Raw genomic sequence first — 14,852 nt, 5'->3', positions numbered from 1 at the left:
ATACTGTTTTTGGCACAAGAAAGATCATACGACAGCCACCTTGGGCAGCGTCACTAAACGGGGGCCCCACTTTTTGCTGAACAAGCATTTTATGTATATTTTCAAAAAGGCGCTGCAATTCAATGCAGGGATGACATACTTCTGATCTTTATCGATGCAATCCTTGTCGGTATCAGTTTTGTGTCAACAATTACCTTTTACCCACATGTACATTATGGAGTATATATTAAATCTCAGCTCATTTGAGATGAACAATTCTGTACTTTCTCTTCTTATCAAATTTATTGCCCTCCGAAGCCCTCTAAAATGGATATAAAACACCAAGATTTTCAGAAGGTTTTCTAAAATCTCAAAACAAGAGGCCGTTGGGCCTTGAAGCTTCAGTTATGATGTTTATGCATTGATATATGTATAACCAGGTAACATAACCATTTTTGGGAAAAATTCTTTTTGCATTAAAGAACAGTAACAAAATGTTTCCAAATAGTATTTTATGCGCATAGGACCGGAGTGACTTTGACGAGACGTAACCAATTTTTACCAGCAGCATGCATGTGTCTTTCCATGTAGAAGGGTACAGTTAATTGTTTCAACCCAGACAAAACAAAACATGCCCAAAATTCTTTTTTCAGGACTAATAACCAGCTTTCAGGTTAATTATTCCACTAGGTAATTATTAGGTTTATGCTTGATAATCTGTCCAATCACATTCCAGTATCAAAGTTTACATCACTGAATGCATCTGTTAGCAGAACCGCCACAGCAAACACTCATTAGAGGGGAAAAAATATGGTAGTTGAATGACTTAACTTGAATATTTCGATATTTTATAATAGTATCTGTTAACCTATCTGGAAATCTGTTAACACAAACAACATCTAGAGTTGTAACAATATCAATAAAAAAATATTTGAGCACTTTTACTTCGAAAATTTTATTTTTTACGATTAAGACCATTGCAAATATTCAGTGAAATGTCATAGCACCAAGGGTCACTGAACTAGAGCCATTCTAATTTCCCCTACCACATCCAAGCAATTTTGCTTCTCTTTGAAGATACAATTATTTTCAAGGTCAGCTGGTCCTAAATAATACAAAATACTCTGATATACTAGGGTTACTTAAGGTGACTCAACTAAATGAATTTCAAGTGTAAAATCTCTCAGACCATTTACTACCACCAAACTGATGTATAATGAACCCTTCTTAGATTTCAGCCAAAATTCAAATTTTATGACCTTTTGACTTCTGGTGACCTAGAAATGGGCCAAATTTGCATATTGTATATATCACCAAGAGCATTTCAATACTTTTATCTCAATGGGCATTACATTACCGGCATCAACATTTACAAAATTATGGCTTCTTTAATTCCCCATACCCAAAATTGAGGCTAGGAGTTTCAGTGGTATCCACGCATATACCACACTGATAGGGAAAGTACGGCATCTCTGAGAATTTGTATGTTACATCTAATATCAAAGATTACATGTATACCTATAAAAGAAAAAACATGTGGTTTCGTCAACCAATGGTGGGGATGTCGGTGGGCCTACCTAGCACATGGACCAATAAACAAAAACAATATTTACATCTGAAAAATATTCGCTAATTAAAATTATGGATATCAAATGTACATACGTACTGAATGACCATACTTACCAGTAATGTGGAACACTGATTTGAATCCCAATCCGAATTTGCCTACTTTTATTGGGTCCTCCTTCTTTTTGCTGATACCAAGATTTCCAATTGTGTTCCAGTCTCTTTGAGTGAAAATACCATCGTTATATATGACCAGGGAAGGATTCTTTAAAACAATACAAAATACCAGCAAGTGAAAAATTTTTTAAAAATATGTTCTATTTATAATCAAACAAATCATTCAGGTCAACTGTAAAACAGCCTTATCTCTATGGTATAGATATACCAGTACTGTCAAAATGAAACATTGAATTTACCCGTCAAGTTTTGATATTTTACCTGTCAAAGTTTCATATTATCAAATTATCATATTTTGCCGTTCAACACTAAGGCATTGAATTCATACATCAAGTGTCAAAACATAATATTTACTATTACTATTACTATCCACCATTTACTGTTTTAGAAACCACACCCCAACTTAAATGCTTACCCAATATTGAAAAATCATTGTCAAATTCTCCTCAGCAATTTGCAAATCACATACATCAAATTTTTTGAAAAACGGAAGAAGATACTATATGTAAAGTAAATTCGATAAAAACTGTTATATATTTATTTGTTCTAACATACTTCTTTCTTTTTTGTAGAAGGTGACCAAATGTAAACTTGCAGGTGACTTATTGGACCAGCGGGCCGAGTATCAAAATTTTTCTATCCAAAATATATAATGACAAATTAATATTGTATAGACACGTCATGTTAACAAAGAATTTATCTTCATCTATCTATCATATTTTAAGCATAAAATGCTCAGTCATTGATAAACTGTCAAAACTAAATGGCTATCATAGATAAATATCATAGATCACTATTACAGACATGTGCTCTATTCAAAACTTTTCAATTTGTAAATCTAGAGTCAATAAACAATCATTTAAAGTTGCTACCATCACGACAGCTATGATTCTAAATTCAGTCATAGCGAAGAAGTGTCTCTAAATAGACTAAAATTACATGTAGACGCTTTTACAATTACAGCTACGCTACAATGTCAGCAATGTGCTAGGCCGGATATCCAAATTGCGATAATTGTACGAACAGACTTGATACAGTTAATTTCTCTAAACCATTTCAGTGCAATGTATAAATCGATGATGGACTTTGCTGCGCAGATTTTATTAGTAATCAATTTTCATCACCATTGAAAAATGGCAGTATACCTGTCAACATGGTGAAATATTAGTATCTAATGATACACTGCATTGCCATGTAGATGCACTATAGCAGCAAGCCCATTATCTAACCCTTTGGTGCCTACAGGCGCCTCGCCCTAAGTGTGGTAAAAAGGCCCCAGACACTGATCAGTGCCCGCAAATCTAAGGTGGAACTGAAAAAATTACGAACCAGCTAGTGATGTCATCAGTGGTTAAAAAGAGAACTAATACAGAACTGAATGTCGAAACAATGAATCGTGCGTGAAAAAAATCTTTTTAGCGTGTTTAGGCCTTTTTTTCTTAATAGCATGGTTTACGGGACCCGCCTCCCGAAATTTGAAGAAAATTCAAATAAAACAAAATTTTTTCATTATTTTGATTCCCGTCTGTGGAACAAATTCAGTGGAAAAACGAGCAAAAAAAGTTTTTCACCTCCACCAAATGAAAATCCTGGCTTAAATGATGAAAAAATTGAAAAACGCAAGGTTCTTTTATGATCACAGAGTGCAGAATTCGAACTTTCCAAGAATCATTTGTTTGGACATATGTATATTGCCCTATCAACAGTTCCCTCTTCCTTCAAAAAGTGATTTTATCTCACCGAGGGATTTTTTTTAAATTTTTTTTCCTCCTCCGAAATGATATTTTAATAGCTCTACTCCGTGAACCAAGTTATTGAAAAAAGGCCTTAAATGGAGTCCAAGCGACAATAGTCATAAGGGCTCTGAAAATCTGAAGGGGCAGGTGACTATTCCTATCAAAATAACGGCGGAAATGATAAGCACGGATCCAGGGCCATTCAATGACTACAGCATAGTGAAATAAATTGCCCATGGGCAAAGTGTGGTTTACCTTGAAAGCTAGAGGTTGTTAGGAACAAGGGCATTGCTTGAAAAATCTTTTTAATTTGTCACTTCAAAGTTCCAAAAGTTTATATTATATTCTATCTTTCTTAAAGAATTATTTTGTAGTCAAATAAGACCAAAGATATACATTTGGTTACGGTCCACGTCCAAAATTTTGTAGGGTACAGGTAGGCAAGGCAGGGAAACTATTTTATATTTTAAAAAAAATATGTTTCAAAATATGAAAAATATATTCAAATAAGGCCATCCCAAAATAATTGTCTGTTTGCCGTAACACCGACTCAAATTTTCAGGATGAGTCCGTAGGTAGGTAGAAATTTTTTTTGCAAAATTTTTGGGCAAAAAAAAAAACCAAATTTATCACCTTTTTTTACATGGAAACAATATCGCAAAAATCATCTACGTTGTGCACCGGAAATTTGTCTAATAGCGTAGATTTCGAGAATTATTCTAAAATTATAACTTCGTCCAGAGCGTCATCTCTGTTTTAAAAATGAAACAGTACATTGAATAGGCCTATATGCGCACTAAAATTCATATGATGTCACATATCAGAGGGTGTGTAACCGGCTGGTTGTTGTATCGGCAGGCTGGCTGGGTGACTAGTATTTACACCAGCGGTACAGGATTCCATCCATCAGGAACAACAAGGCAGTTAAACCTTATATGTACAATCTTTATTGCATCCCGGAATGAGAATGATTATCATAGCTTTACATAGTCTTTATATACAGAATCATGAGTATAATGTGAGAACTAGGTGTCAGACAAGTTGTAGACATCAGGACTCACAAACAAACACCTAGTGACATGTTTGAGAGACATTAATTAATTATCGATGAGCACTGACTATAGCTAATTATCGTGAAAACATGTTGAGTAATGTCACATGTTGATTACGACCTTAAAGCACATATTGACACTATAGTCATAAGTTATATTATCATTATTATCATTATTATTATTATTATTATTATGTAGTAGAGCTATGAAATGTTATGAACTGTTCGATATGACATTGTAGATCTATATGATTATTAAATATGCAAATTATATCAGGGTGACAGATGCCCCCTTGTCCAATTAAATTTGGTCCTCCAAATTTGCGGAAAACGTAGATACTATAAGTTCATCAAAACTCCTTCCATCGCGAAAACATGAAAGATTGACTTTCACCGCGCAAAAATGTGCAAACGCTGGACAGTAATGGCCGGATTCTCAGTCATTCACGAAAGAGTCACATGTTGTAGTTATTTATGGACGATGCGATAATACGTTAACCGAGATTTTGAATGATCTGCAGAGGATCCCCGAATTCTGGTTGGTTCTGCGACGAACAGAAGTAGCGACGTGTTGTGTAGTTATAGCGTCCCGAAGATCAGTTGGTGATGCAAGTTGCAAGTAGTACGCATTTCTCTGTTTTGAAGATCTTTCGATTACTGACTGGAAATAACTTCGTGATTCAATGATAGTAACATGCAACATTTGACATCAGAGCAGAGTTCAGGCAATGACACAACACAAATACAGTTACCCTTGTCAACCAAAAGGAAAAAATTATCATCATCCAAAATAAGTGGCCAGGTGTAACTGAGATTATATATTTGTCCACATAAAAATTCAACCAATTCATCTTCATGTTTTAGTTATACAAACAAACAAAAAATATGAACCTATGAAAATGAAAATTGCCGATTAAACCTTTAGTATAGTCGAAATAGTTTGTTGCGAAAAAAGTATAGATACGCACTGTCCTGTAAGTAGATGTATTTGACTAATTAACCTTAGACATATCCCCTGAGAAGTGTTCCGTATTCTAATACTTATAGTACGAAATGAAACTAAAATTGATTTATGCTGATTGGAACTAGATGCCTAGAAAAAAAAGAATTGTGAATCATACTATTTAAACCGGCGATAACTTTTTTGATCGTACGGTAGTATCTTATATCCAAATTCCTATAATTTTCTATCATGTTCATCTGACCACTAATTCGAGACAAAGAAGCAACTGTATTACCTTCGGCTGACAAAAAGTTACCGTAATGCATTGTATCCACTGAAACAGCAGCAATGTTCACGATCAGTACAGCCATCTCGTCACAGGTGTAGTTGAATACGATCTTCTCGTGAGGTCAACGTTCCAGTCACAACCAATAGTTTAACAGCTTCATCTGTACTTGTGTAAGTCACAAGGACTTAAATTTGGGTTCTCCACCATCTGTAACCCGCTGGTTGTTGTATCGGCAGGCTGGCTGGGTGACTAGCATTTACACCAGCGGTACAGGATTCCATCCATCAGGAACAAGGCAGTTAAACCTTATATGTACAATCTTTATTGCATCCCGGAATGAGAATGATTATCATAGCTTTACATAGTCTTTATATACAGAATCGTGAGTATAATGTGAGAACTAGGTGTCAGACAAGTTGTAGACATCAGGACTCACAAACACCTAGTGACATGTTTGAGAGACATTAATTAATTATCGATGAGCACTGACTATAGCTAATTATCGTGAAAACATGTTGAGTAATGTCACATGTTGATTACGACCTTAAAGCACATATTGACACTATAGTCATAAGTTATATTATATCATTATTATTATTATTATTAATAATATGTAGTAGAGCTATGAAATGTTATGAACTGTTCGATATGACATTGTAGGTCTATATGATTATGAAATATGCAAATTATATCAGGGTGACAGGTGGCTGAATATTGGGTCTTGCAAACCTCTTCCAATAATGGCCGCGGAAGTTAAAATACCGGTACAGAAGAAATCGGCTATTAGATCGTTTTAAATCCTGGAATTTACGACTATGCCTACAATATTCAGACCTCGACCTATACTTGTAGTTTGTTGCTTAATATTTTCAGGTCACAAGAAATTACAATTTATTGCAAATTCTATCTAACAGAAAACACAGTGCTCATCTTCTGCTACGATTATTCAGCCTATTTTCATGTCAAACGTGCACGCGTTACAGCATCACCTTTAGTAGTGTACTGTACAAGCTTGAGTGTGTGTCGTGTAGCACTCTGCGCGCACGTGGAGGCCTCGTGTAAGTGAATGTTCGCTTACACTTCAATGTCAATCAAAACAATCACCGGGTATTAAAATGAAACAATACCTATGGCGGATGTGTGAAATAATTACATCCTCACCAGCAATGAGCATTGGAAATTCGCACATATACGGCACCTAGTCCAATGAAACGTACGCCATTTTATGGCTTTCCCATAATTATTTTAGTAGCGGCGGAATTCCCCATATATCCCAAAAACAGCCAATCCCATTCCCTCGTAGAGACGACGCCCCCCAATCGAGGTCATTGCAATTTTATACGCGAGAGCTAAGAATTTTCCCGCCAAAAACAGTTTTTCGTAGAATTCTAACTAAGTTGACCATGTCATCGACGGAGGTTCGCCATGTCTTCAATCGCATCGATTATACGTCGTTTAAGCCGAGAACAAATGAAACAAATGCTCACATAAAAAAACATACCGCGATTTTAAATGAATTGGCTCAATGCCAACATCATATCGCTGACAAAGGTAAACCACAAAAGGGCACCAACTTTGAAAAAGGCCAGTATCCATGCCCAGCGACTGACATAGTCGTGAAGCAGATAAAAGATAGAGGAGATATGTCAAAAAGGTGGATTCTAAGTTAAAACTGACCTTAGCCTGCCTTTTTACTAGATTTGCTCCAAATTTGTGTGGCATATATGCCACTAAATTTGCCTTCACATTCAATTTGCTCGTGCATTTTTTTAGATTTTTGGCAAAATTTGCCCCTTGTCGATAAAACTGTTAGAGCAACAATTTCATCTCATTTGGAATAGTTCCCTTCTGAGCAAAGGACAGTGCCTTAGATTGCCTGTTTTGATTTTGGGGAATTAATTTTCATTTACATTTTGCTTTAGGCCTAGTACAGAAAGGAAATTATTTACACTGACAGTGACCTTGATTTACCTTCATCCCCAGGAAGTGTTAGTGATAATCAGGATGATATAATTTTAGTTTTTTTTACCTTTATGACGAGCCACAAAAAGATGGGAAAGGAGATCAGAAAGAAGGAGAGTACACTAATGAACATAATAAGTTGTTATAGTCAACATCTATTATGAGCACAAATTTAAACTAGGGGTCCAGGGAAACCATGCCCACTTGGGATGTGGTTTGAAATGCTCACCAATCTATTTTAATATTCAACGCCCCCTGGTGACCATATACAAAAACCAATGACCTTGAAACCCACCACAATCATAGAACATGTCAGCAGCTTGGATTTTTTAATCGATTGTGATAACAAAACATGCCTCATTACCAATTTAATATGGAAATACTAAGTTACTTTACTATTCAACGCCCCCTGGTGACCATATGCAAAACCCAATGACCTTGAAACTCTCCACAATCATAGAACATGTCATGAACAACAACTTTGCAATTGATCATGGTAACAAAATATGCCTAGGTACCAATCTAATAAGGAAATACTATGTTGTTCTACTATTCAACGCCCTCCTGGTGACCATATAGAATAAATAATGTTCTTGAAACTCACCAAAATGAAAGATCAAGGTAATTGATCAAAGTGTCTTCAAAATTTCCCTCAAAAATGTATAAAAAGTGCTGATTTTGGTGAACAACAATGGCTGCCAGTCGGCCATCTTGATTCTGACAGGGCCAGTTTTTGGGCTGAAGGTGTGTCTAAGGTAGAAACATGTGTAACCCAATCAAGACATTACATTGAAGCGTCTTCAAAACTTCCCAAAATAACTGGATTCTGTCTACGGACGGACGAAAAGTGAAGGCAATAGCCCGCTGGGACTAAAGTCTCTAAGGGGCTAAAAACTAACTTGTTGGTAACTTCAATTTTGATTTTCTGACATTTCAGTCCATGCAAAATGTTGAAATCTGGATCTTGAGAAAAAGTTATAACTTTTTTTCCATTTTAATCGTTTGCCTTGATTTTTCTATATCTAGCCAGAAACCAGTCCATTTGATCACCTGCAACTGATTGTTCTGATAAGGGCAAGATATTTTTCAATAAGAAAAAGTTCCATTTTCAGAATTTCACAAAGTTTCCCCAAAATTTTGGGGTGGGTGCTTGAAATTGTCCCGCTGCCTACATTACTGGATAATTTTTGACAGTAGTTAATTCTGCTAGAATGTACCTTAAATTTGATACTTGGTACTTGGTCTAATATGAGTACCAACAATCAATAAATTGCCCATGGGCGAAGTTGTTTACCTTGAAAACTGGAACTTGTTTAATATCTTTTTAATTCTTGAGTTGAAAGGTTTATTTTATATTGTATATAGTCTTTTTCAGCGAATTATTCTGTAGTCAAATGAGGCCATAAATATACATTTGTTTAGGGTCCATGTCTATAATTTGGTAGGGTAGGGAAACTATTTTACATTTTGAATAAAACATTTTTCACAATATGAAAAATATTTAGATATCACCAATCAGGTGAGGTTGGCTGAATGTTGAAAGTCTTATAGCAACCTCTTCCAGGGCATCTGTAGAGGCGCAGGATGCTAAAATACTGGTAGGCCTACCGTTAAATGTTTAAGTGATCGTTTTAAACCAAGGATTTTTCCACTAAAATGTTGACCTAGACAAATATGCCAAGCGGAACAATAGTTTGTAGTTTGCAGCTTAGTATTTTCAGGTCACTAGAAATTTAAATTTATTACAAATTCTACCAAACAGAAAACGCAATGGTCATCTTCGCCATAATAGTTTAAATGATGACCTAAGTTAAAAACTTTCAAACACCACTTGAAACAATGCATTCATAGGCGCGCTAGAGCTAACCGTTGTTTGACCTGGTGTCGATCTCTTTGTCCGACTACATTCTGACTGCTGCTGCACCTGGTAACTGGCAGCCAGTGAAAAGTATAATACAATGATATCAGATAAAATTACGTGCTAACAGTGTGATTCGAAGCTAACTTGGTGTATCGAATGGTCCGGTGCCTTGTCCGACACCGGGTATCCCCGCGGGCAAATCCGATTATCATTTATAGTGAGAGTGAAGAAATTCCGTGTTTATAAACAAATTCTGCGATATGACAACACCGGTTAGTGTCTATTACACTTCGTATCACCATAATACATATAGAATATGTGTGAGTGTGAGTTCAGCACTCGAGTGCACGTGATCGAATATAGAAAAGGCAATCAAAACAAACTATTCAATGAAGCAATACGGACGGTTGATTTATATGTGAAATATATTTTATCAAATTCTCGCAAGCTGAAACAGTCGAAATTTATTCTTCACTATTTCATCTTCCATTAATTCCAAAAAAAATTTCGGTCAGTACCTTTTTGACGGGGTCAGTCGGAAACCATAAACAAAGGTATTTGGGTTAAGACATTAACAAGACAATTCTAAGCCAGGACTCTATATTGACATTGCCATATGTACTATTTCGGATACTTAGTTAAATAGCCTACTCGATTATATTCATAACAACATCCAAATTACAAGCGAACCACATACAGTAGCTAGACGAATGAAATGATCGCCACTTTGTTTTTGGAGAGGCTTTTCCATAGTTCTGATATGGTTTTACCATTACTTCAGAAGCCCCAGAATTTCCCGTATATCCCAAAAATAGCCATTCACATTGGCTCCTAGAATCAAGGTCATTGCAATTCTATATGCAAAAGCTAAGAATTTTCCCACCAAAAAATTTTTTTCTGAGAATTTTATGGACAAAGGTTTGCCATGTCATCAATCGCAACAAATATTAGTCGTTTAGGCCAAGAATCAATGGAACAAAATAATGCTCAAAACGCGTACCGCTTTTACAAAATTGACTCAATGCCAACTCCAATATCGCTACCAAAGGTAAACCAAAAAGTAGTAGCACTTTCACTATCGACTGTCTTTGTCATTCATAAAAACAATAGCAATGCTCAGGCTGATTAGCAGTTTTACTGGTCGAATTAGGCTCAGGCAGCAAAGGATTAAACTGGCCTATAATTTTTTTTCCTGTTAAAGGCCGAGCTGGGTCCCAGTTGTTATTCATTAAAGAATTACATCCTAAAAGATGAGAATTCAGACAAGGATGAGTGTCAAATTTGCAGGTTTAAACTATATCACTGTCTTTATGTAAAGGGCAACTTCAATGGGAAGGCAGATCTTAACTCCCGAGAACACCCCTTTAATCCGCTCCTAAGGTCTTGCAGCCATGTGCTTTTTCACCGTGACCGATTCCATATTGGTTGGCAAACACAATAATTGATTAACGTGACAGACGCTCAAATTTTGACAGGTAGAAAGTTTGATGGGTGAATTAGATTTTTCATTTTGATAGTATATTATCTGCCATTGCAGGCAATTTGTTACGAACCTAGAATGCTGCTGAAGATGACTGCCCCCGAAAATTGAGGAAAAAAAAGCCCAACCCCCAGGGCCGCCCCTCGGAGACAAATCCGAAAATGGCTCTATAACTCTGTATAACTCCTTGGACCTACAGGACCCAAAATCTAATCAGTTACTAATCAATCCTCCACAACATAATTGTTGAATTCCAGGAAAATCTGTCAAAGGGTTTAGGCACAGGGGTTTGGCGATGGGCTTGGATTTTACTTCCCGGTTGTTGATAAATCTTGCGAAAATGGCACTAAATATGAACTGCAAATAAATTCAAAATATCATGGAAATACCTTGTGTTTACATTGTTTATTTATCCACTATAAAGTTCCGATAAACAATTGGTCGTTAAGGATCTGTATCAGACGGTCGCGACGCTTTACTATATAAAACTACAATTTATCATCAACCAGCTGGAAGTAAAATCCGAGCCCATCGCCAAACCCTAGGGGTTTAGGTGCTAGGGCACGGAAACCACTGCAGACAGACGGACGAATGGACTGACGACGAAGTGAATACTGTATGCCCCCAACAACGCATTGTGGGGACATAAGAATTGAGTTTTACATAGAAAGAAGTATATATACCTGGTTGAACTCAGCCATACCCGGGAATCTTAAATTTTCTTCTGTATACGACTGTTCATCATACAAGAACTGAATAGTTGACGCCGAGGCATCTTCAGCATTCTGTATCAACTCCTGATGAATAAAGTAAAGATTTTAAAAATGGTTATTATGGCATCAAGGAATTAAGAAAATAATGAAATATGATCCCTTATAGAATAAGAAAAGTCTCTACAATAGTTTCCATACTTGTATATGTGTAACAATGCCATCCTAAAAACAAAGCTAAATCATTAATTTTCATCCCATGGTTTTTGCTAAAATTGCGCTATATGGCCATATAAAATAAATTACTTGATTCTCATCAGAAGTTGTAAAAAAATCATCAAGGAGGGAGGTTTATATTTTATATAAAATATTCCGCAAGCTCTAATGATATACGAAGACTAGCAAGACCTCTGAGGTCTTGTTATGTTCAATTATAGGTAAAAAACATTGAAACTAAAAGAATACAGGATAAAAATCTGTCATGTATTGTCTCGTACATGTCTGGAATAATCTAAAATTCTTAAGGGAGCATCTCAAAATTTTAATAGTTCCCTGTGAACTACATCTTCACCCGTCAAGGGATTCGAACCCACTACGCTAAAGCTGTTTCCCGAACCCCTTGACCTCACGAGTCTTTGGAGTCGTTACTAGCCGACCAGAATCCGGTCATACCAATCACAGCGCTTGTAAAAAACCGTCAGTAGACTTCTGTTGGTTTTCCCGTTAAATTGACCAATCAGCGAACGTTTTACCGAACAAGGAAGTATTTCGCAAATCGATATATATGACGTCACGCGCAACAGCGCCAGTAATGAAATCACGCTTCGTGAGGCCAGGGGGCTGGTGGAAGCGAGTTCGGGAGTGATACCGGACCCCTGGCAAGCGAGGATGTGTGAACTATTAAATAGTTAATATTTAATACATGTACTTCACTCTGAATAACTGTCTAATTGGTTTTAACCCCCCCCCCCCCCATTTTGATTAGACACATGCCAAAGTATGAACTATTGATTTTCTAATAATGAGAGACCATTTGGATATTATCACAATCGATTTGTTATCCTAGGCAGAAGTTTTATATTTTATATATGAAATATTTAAAAAAAACTCCAGGCAGCCGCTTAACTCGGGATGGCGCTGAGGAGTATCAAGTAATTTATTTTATATGGCCTAACTAAATTAAAGGGTTAAATATTTCGTTTCTCTAACTTTCAATTCCAAATCTCACCCAATCCGTATTTCATATTGAATAGCTGTTTTAGTGAAATACACACAGCATTTTGTCCACTAGTCAATCAGTTTCAATAATCATCTAGGGCTTTAGTGCCACTGTTTTAACGAACACATCGCAGGGTTCATATGGCCTCATGACTAACCAAATTTCAAGGCCATTCAAGGCCGTTTGAGAAGCACTTCAAGGCTTTTACCCCTTTGACAAAGAAAAACCTTTTTTTGGCAATGTCCCCGCTTCATCCAAAAGAATCCAAACAGCTTTAACAGGGTTTATTGTGCCACTGATGACCTGAATTCACTGATATTCACTGAGCATGTTATGCCAAATTCACAGCCACACAGCATAATTTGCTAATTTTTGAGCCAGTTGACTGAATTCCACAATAAATCATAAATTTTTATAATCAGATCTATTTAAATGGAAGGAAAATAGTTTTCTTTTTCTTCGAGTATTTCCGTGTTAAATCTAGGAAATAAACCGGAAAAAATAAGAGTGAAAGCGGTATTGGGTTGAATTCAAATGAAGGGAGAAAACTCACTTTTTGCAAATAAGATTAAAAATTAAGATAGAAATATCAAGAGAAAAATCGTTTTCTTTTTCTTAATTAAATCTGATTGATGAAAACACAACTTTTGTCAACATGATGTTTTTGGCGGAATTTCAGAAGGGGATCCATGGTCCACAATTTCCATGAACAGCGCTATGCTGAATCACACACAACTGCTTCAATAATGAACATACATTAGCGGGTTTTCCCCAATGACTCATACCTTCCACCCATGCAACATAAGGCCTACCAGGATTGAAAATCAATACGATTTATAAATATACTATGCATTAGGCCCCTAAATATCGTCAAACTTTTTTACCAAGATATCCATCATTAAAATAGAAACATTCATAAATTTACAGATTCGCAACATGTTTGAATTTCCTTTTGACAAAGGTTATTCAAGGATGTCAAGGCCCACTACGAACCCGGTCAGATGAACGGTACCGGTACATAAATTTACGTACATAAATCTGCCCATTCTAGAAATTCGTCGGATTCATAGTTCCAAAATGCCCGTAGGCAAATGGTTAGGTTTTATCACATATTTATTTCTTAAGGCCTACTGACCTTAAGGATTTGACCGTCATCGGGATATTCATCGAGAATACGTTTCAAGCTTTCAACCAAGGTTGGCTGTTTAATGCCAAACTCATCATCGTCGTCAACATCTTTAAAAGCAATAGTGTCAGTCACATTTAAATTCAATTTAACAGTCTCAATGATCATTAATCATCTCAATGATGATGATTAAAAGAATATAGATATTTACAAACATACCAATATGATCCATATCAATGTTTCTATTTTTACGGTTTTCACAGACTCTGTGAAAAGCGACTTGAAATCGCGAGGTATCGTGCTTCAATGCGCGTGACACGAACGCTGATTACATTCAATGCGCGTGACACGTATATGCCGATACATCGTATCGGGTACAGGTATTCCCTTCGCCTTTTTGCATACCTCGTATTGGGTATTCCCCATTCGCCTTTCAATGCTCGACACTAGTCACGTGTTCAAATTCGCGGCGTTATGGTGGGTATAGTATGGAATACCTCAAGGGCCATACGACTTACGAGTTACGTTTTACGACTTACGAGTTACGTTTTACGAGTTACTAATACATTTCCTACAATACGTTACGACTTACGTTTTACGACTTGCGTTTTAAGAATTACGAGTTACGATTTACGAGTTAAGTGTTGGAGTTTCGGTTTGCAAGAGTTCAAGGACAGTGGCCACGTGGTAGGCATTTCACTGTGTGGGTGTAATTATTAGACGAATAACTGTAACGATGATGGATGGCTGTAT

At 36.4% G+C, this 14,852-nt stretch overlaps 1 protein-coding gene across 5 annotated transcripts in view; it reads right to left on the bottom strand.

Moving 5' to 3' along the window:
- Positions 1–14,444, bottom strand: part of LOC141906111 (sacsin-like) — a 29,384-nt gene extending 14,940 nt beyond the window's left edge. For 4 of the 5 annotated variants that reach the window (XM_074795315.1, XM_074795316.1, XM_074795319.1 and 1 more), the window contains exons 1-4: positions 14,319–14,444; positions 14,109–14,209; positions 11,728–11,841; positions 1,663–1,810 (exon numbers count right to left, since the gene is read on the bottom strand). In XM_074795315.1, the coding sequence (XP_074651416.1) occupies positions 1,663–1,810; positions 11,728–11,841; positions 14,109–14,209; positions 14,319–14,331 (376 nt within the window). In that variant the 5' untranslated portion in view covers positions 14,332–14,444. Of the gene's footprint in view, positions 1–1,354; positions 1,498–1,662; positions 1,811–11,727; positions 11,842–14,108; positions 14,210–14,318 lie in introns of those variants that run through there. The other variant, XM_074795320.1, reaches the window with a different exon arrangement.
- Positions 14,445–14,852: the final 408 nt, after the last annotated feature.

The sequence above is a fragment of the Tubulanus polymorphus genome, chromosome 5, assembly GCF_964204645.1.
Source record: "Tubulanus polymorphus chromosome 5, tnTubPoly1.2, whole genome shotgun sequence".
In the NCBI taxonomy this organism is placed as follows: Eukaryota; Metazoa; Nemertea; class Palaeonemertea; order Tubulaniformes; family Tubulanidae; genus Tubulanus; species Tubulanus polymorphus.
The sequence above is the reverse complement of the archived record's forward strand: the minus strand, read 5'-3'. Positions and strand labels throughout refer to the sequence as shown.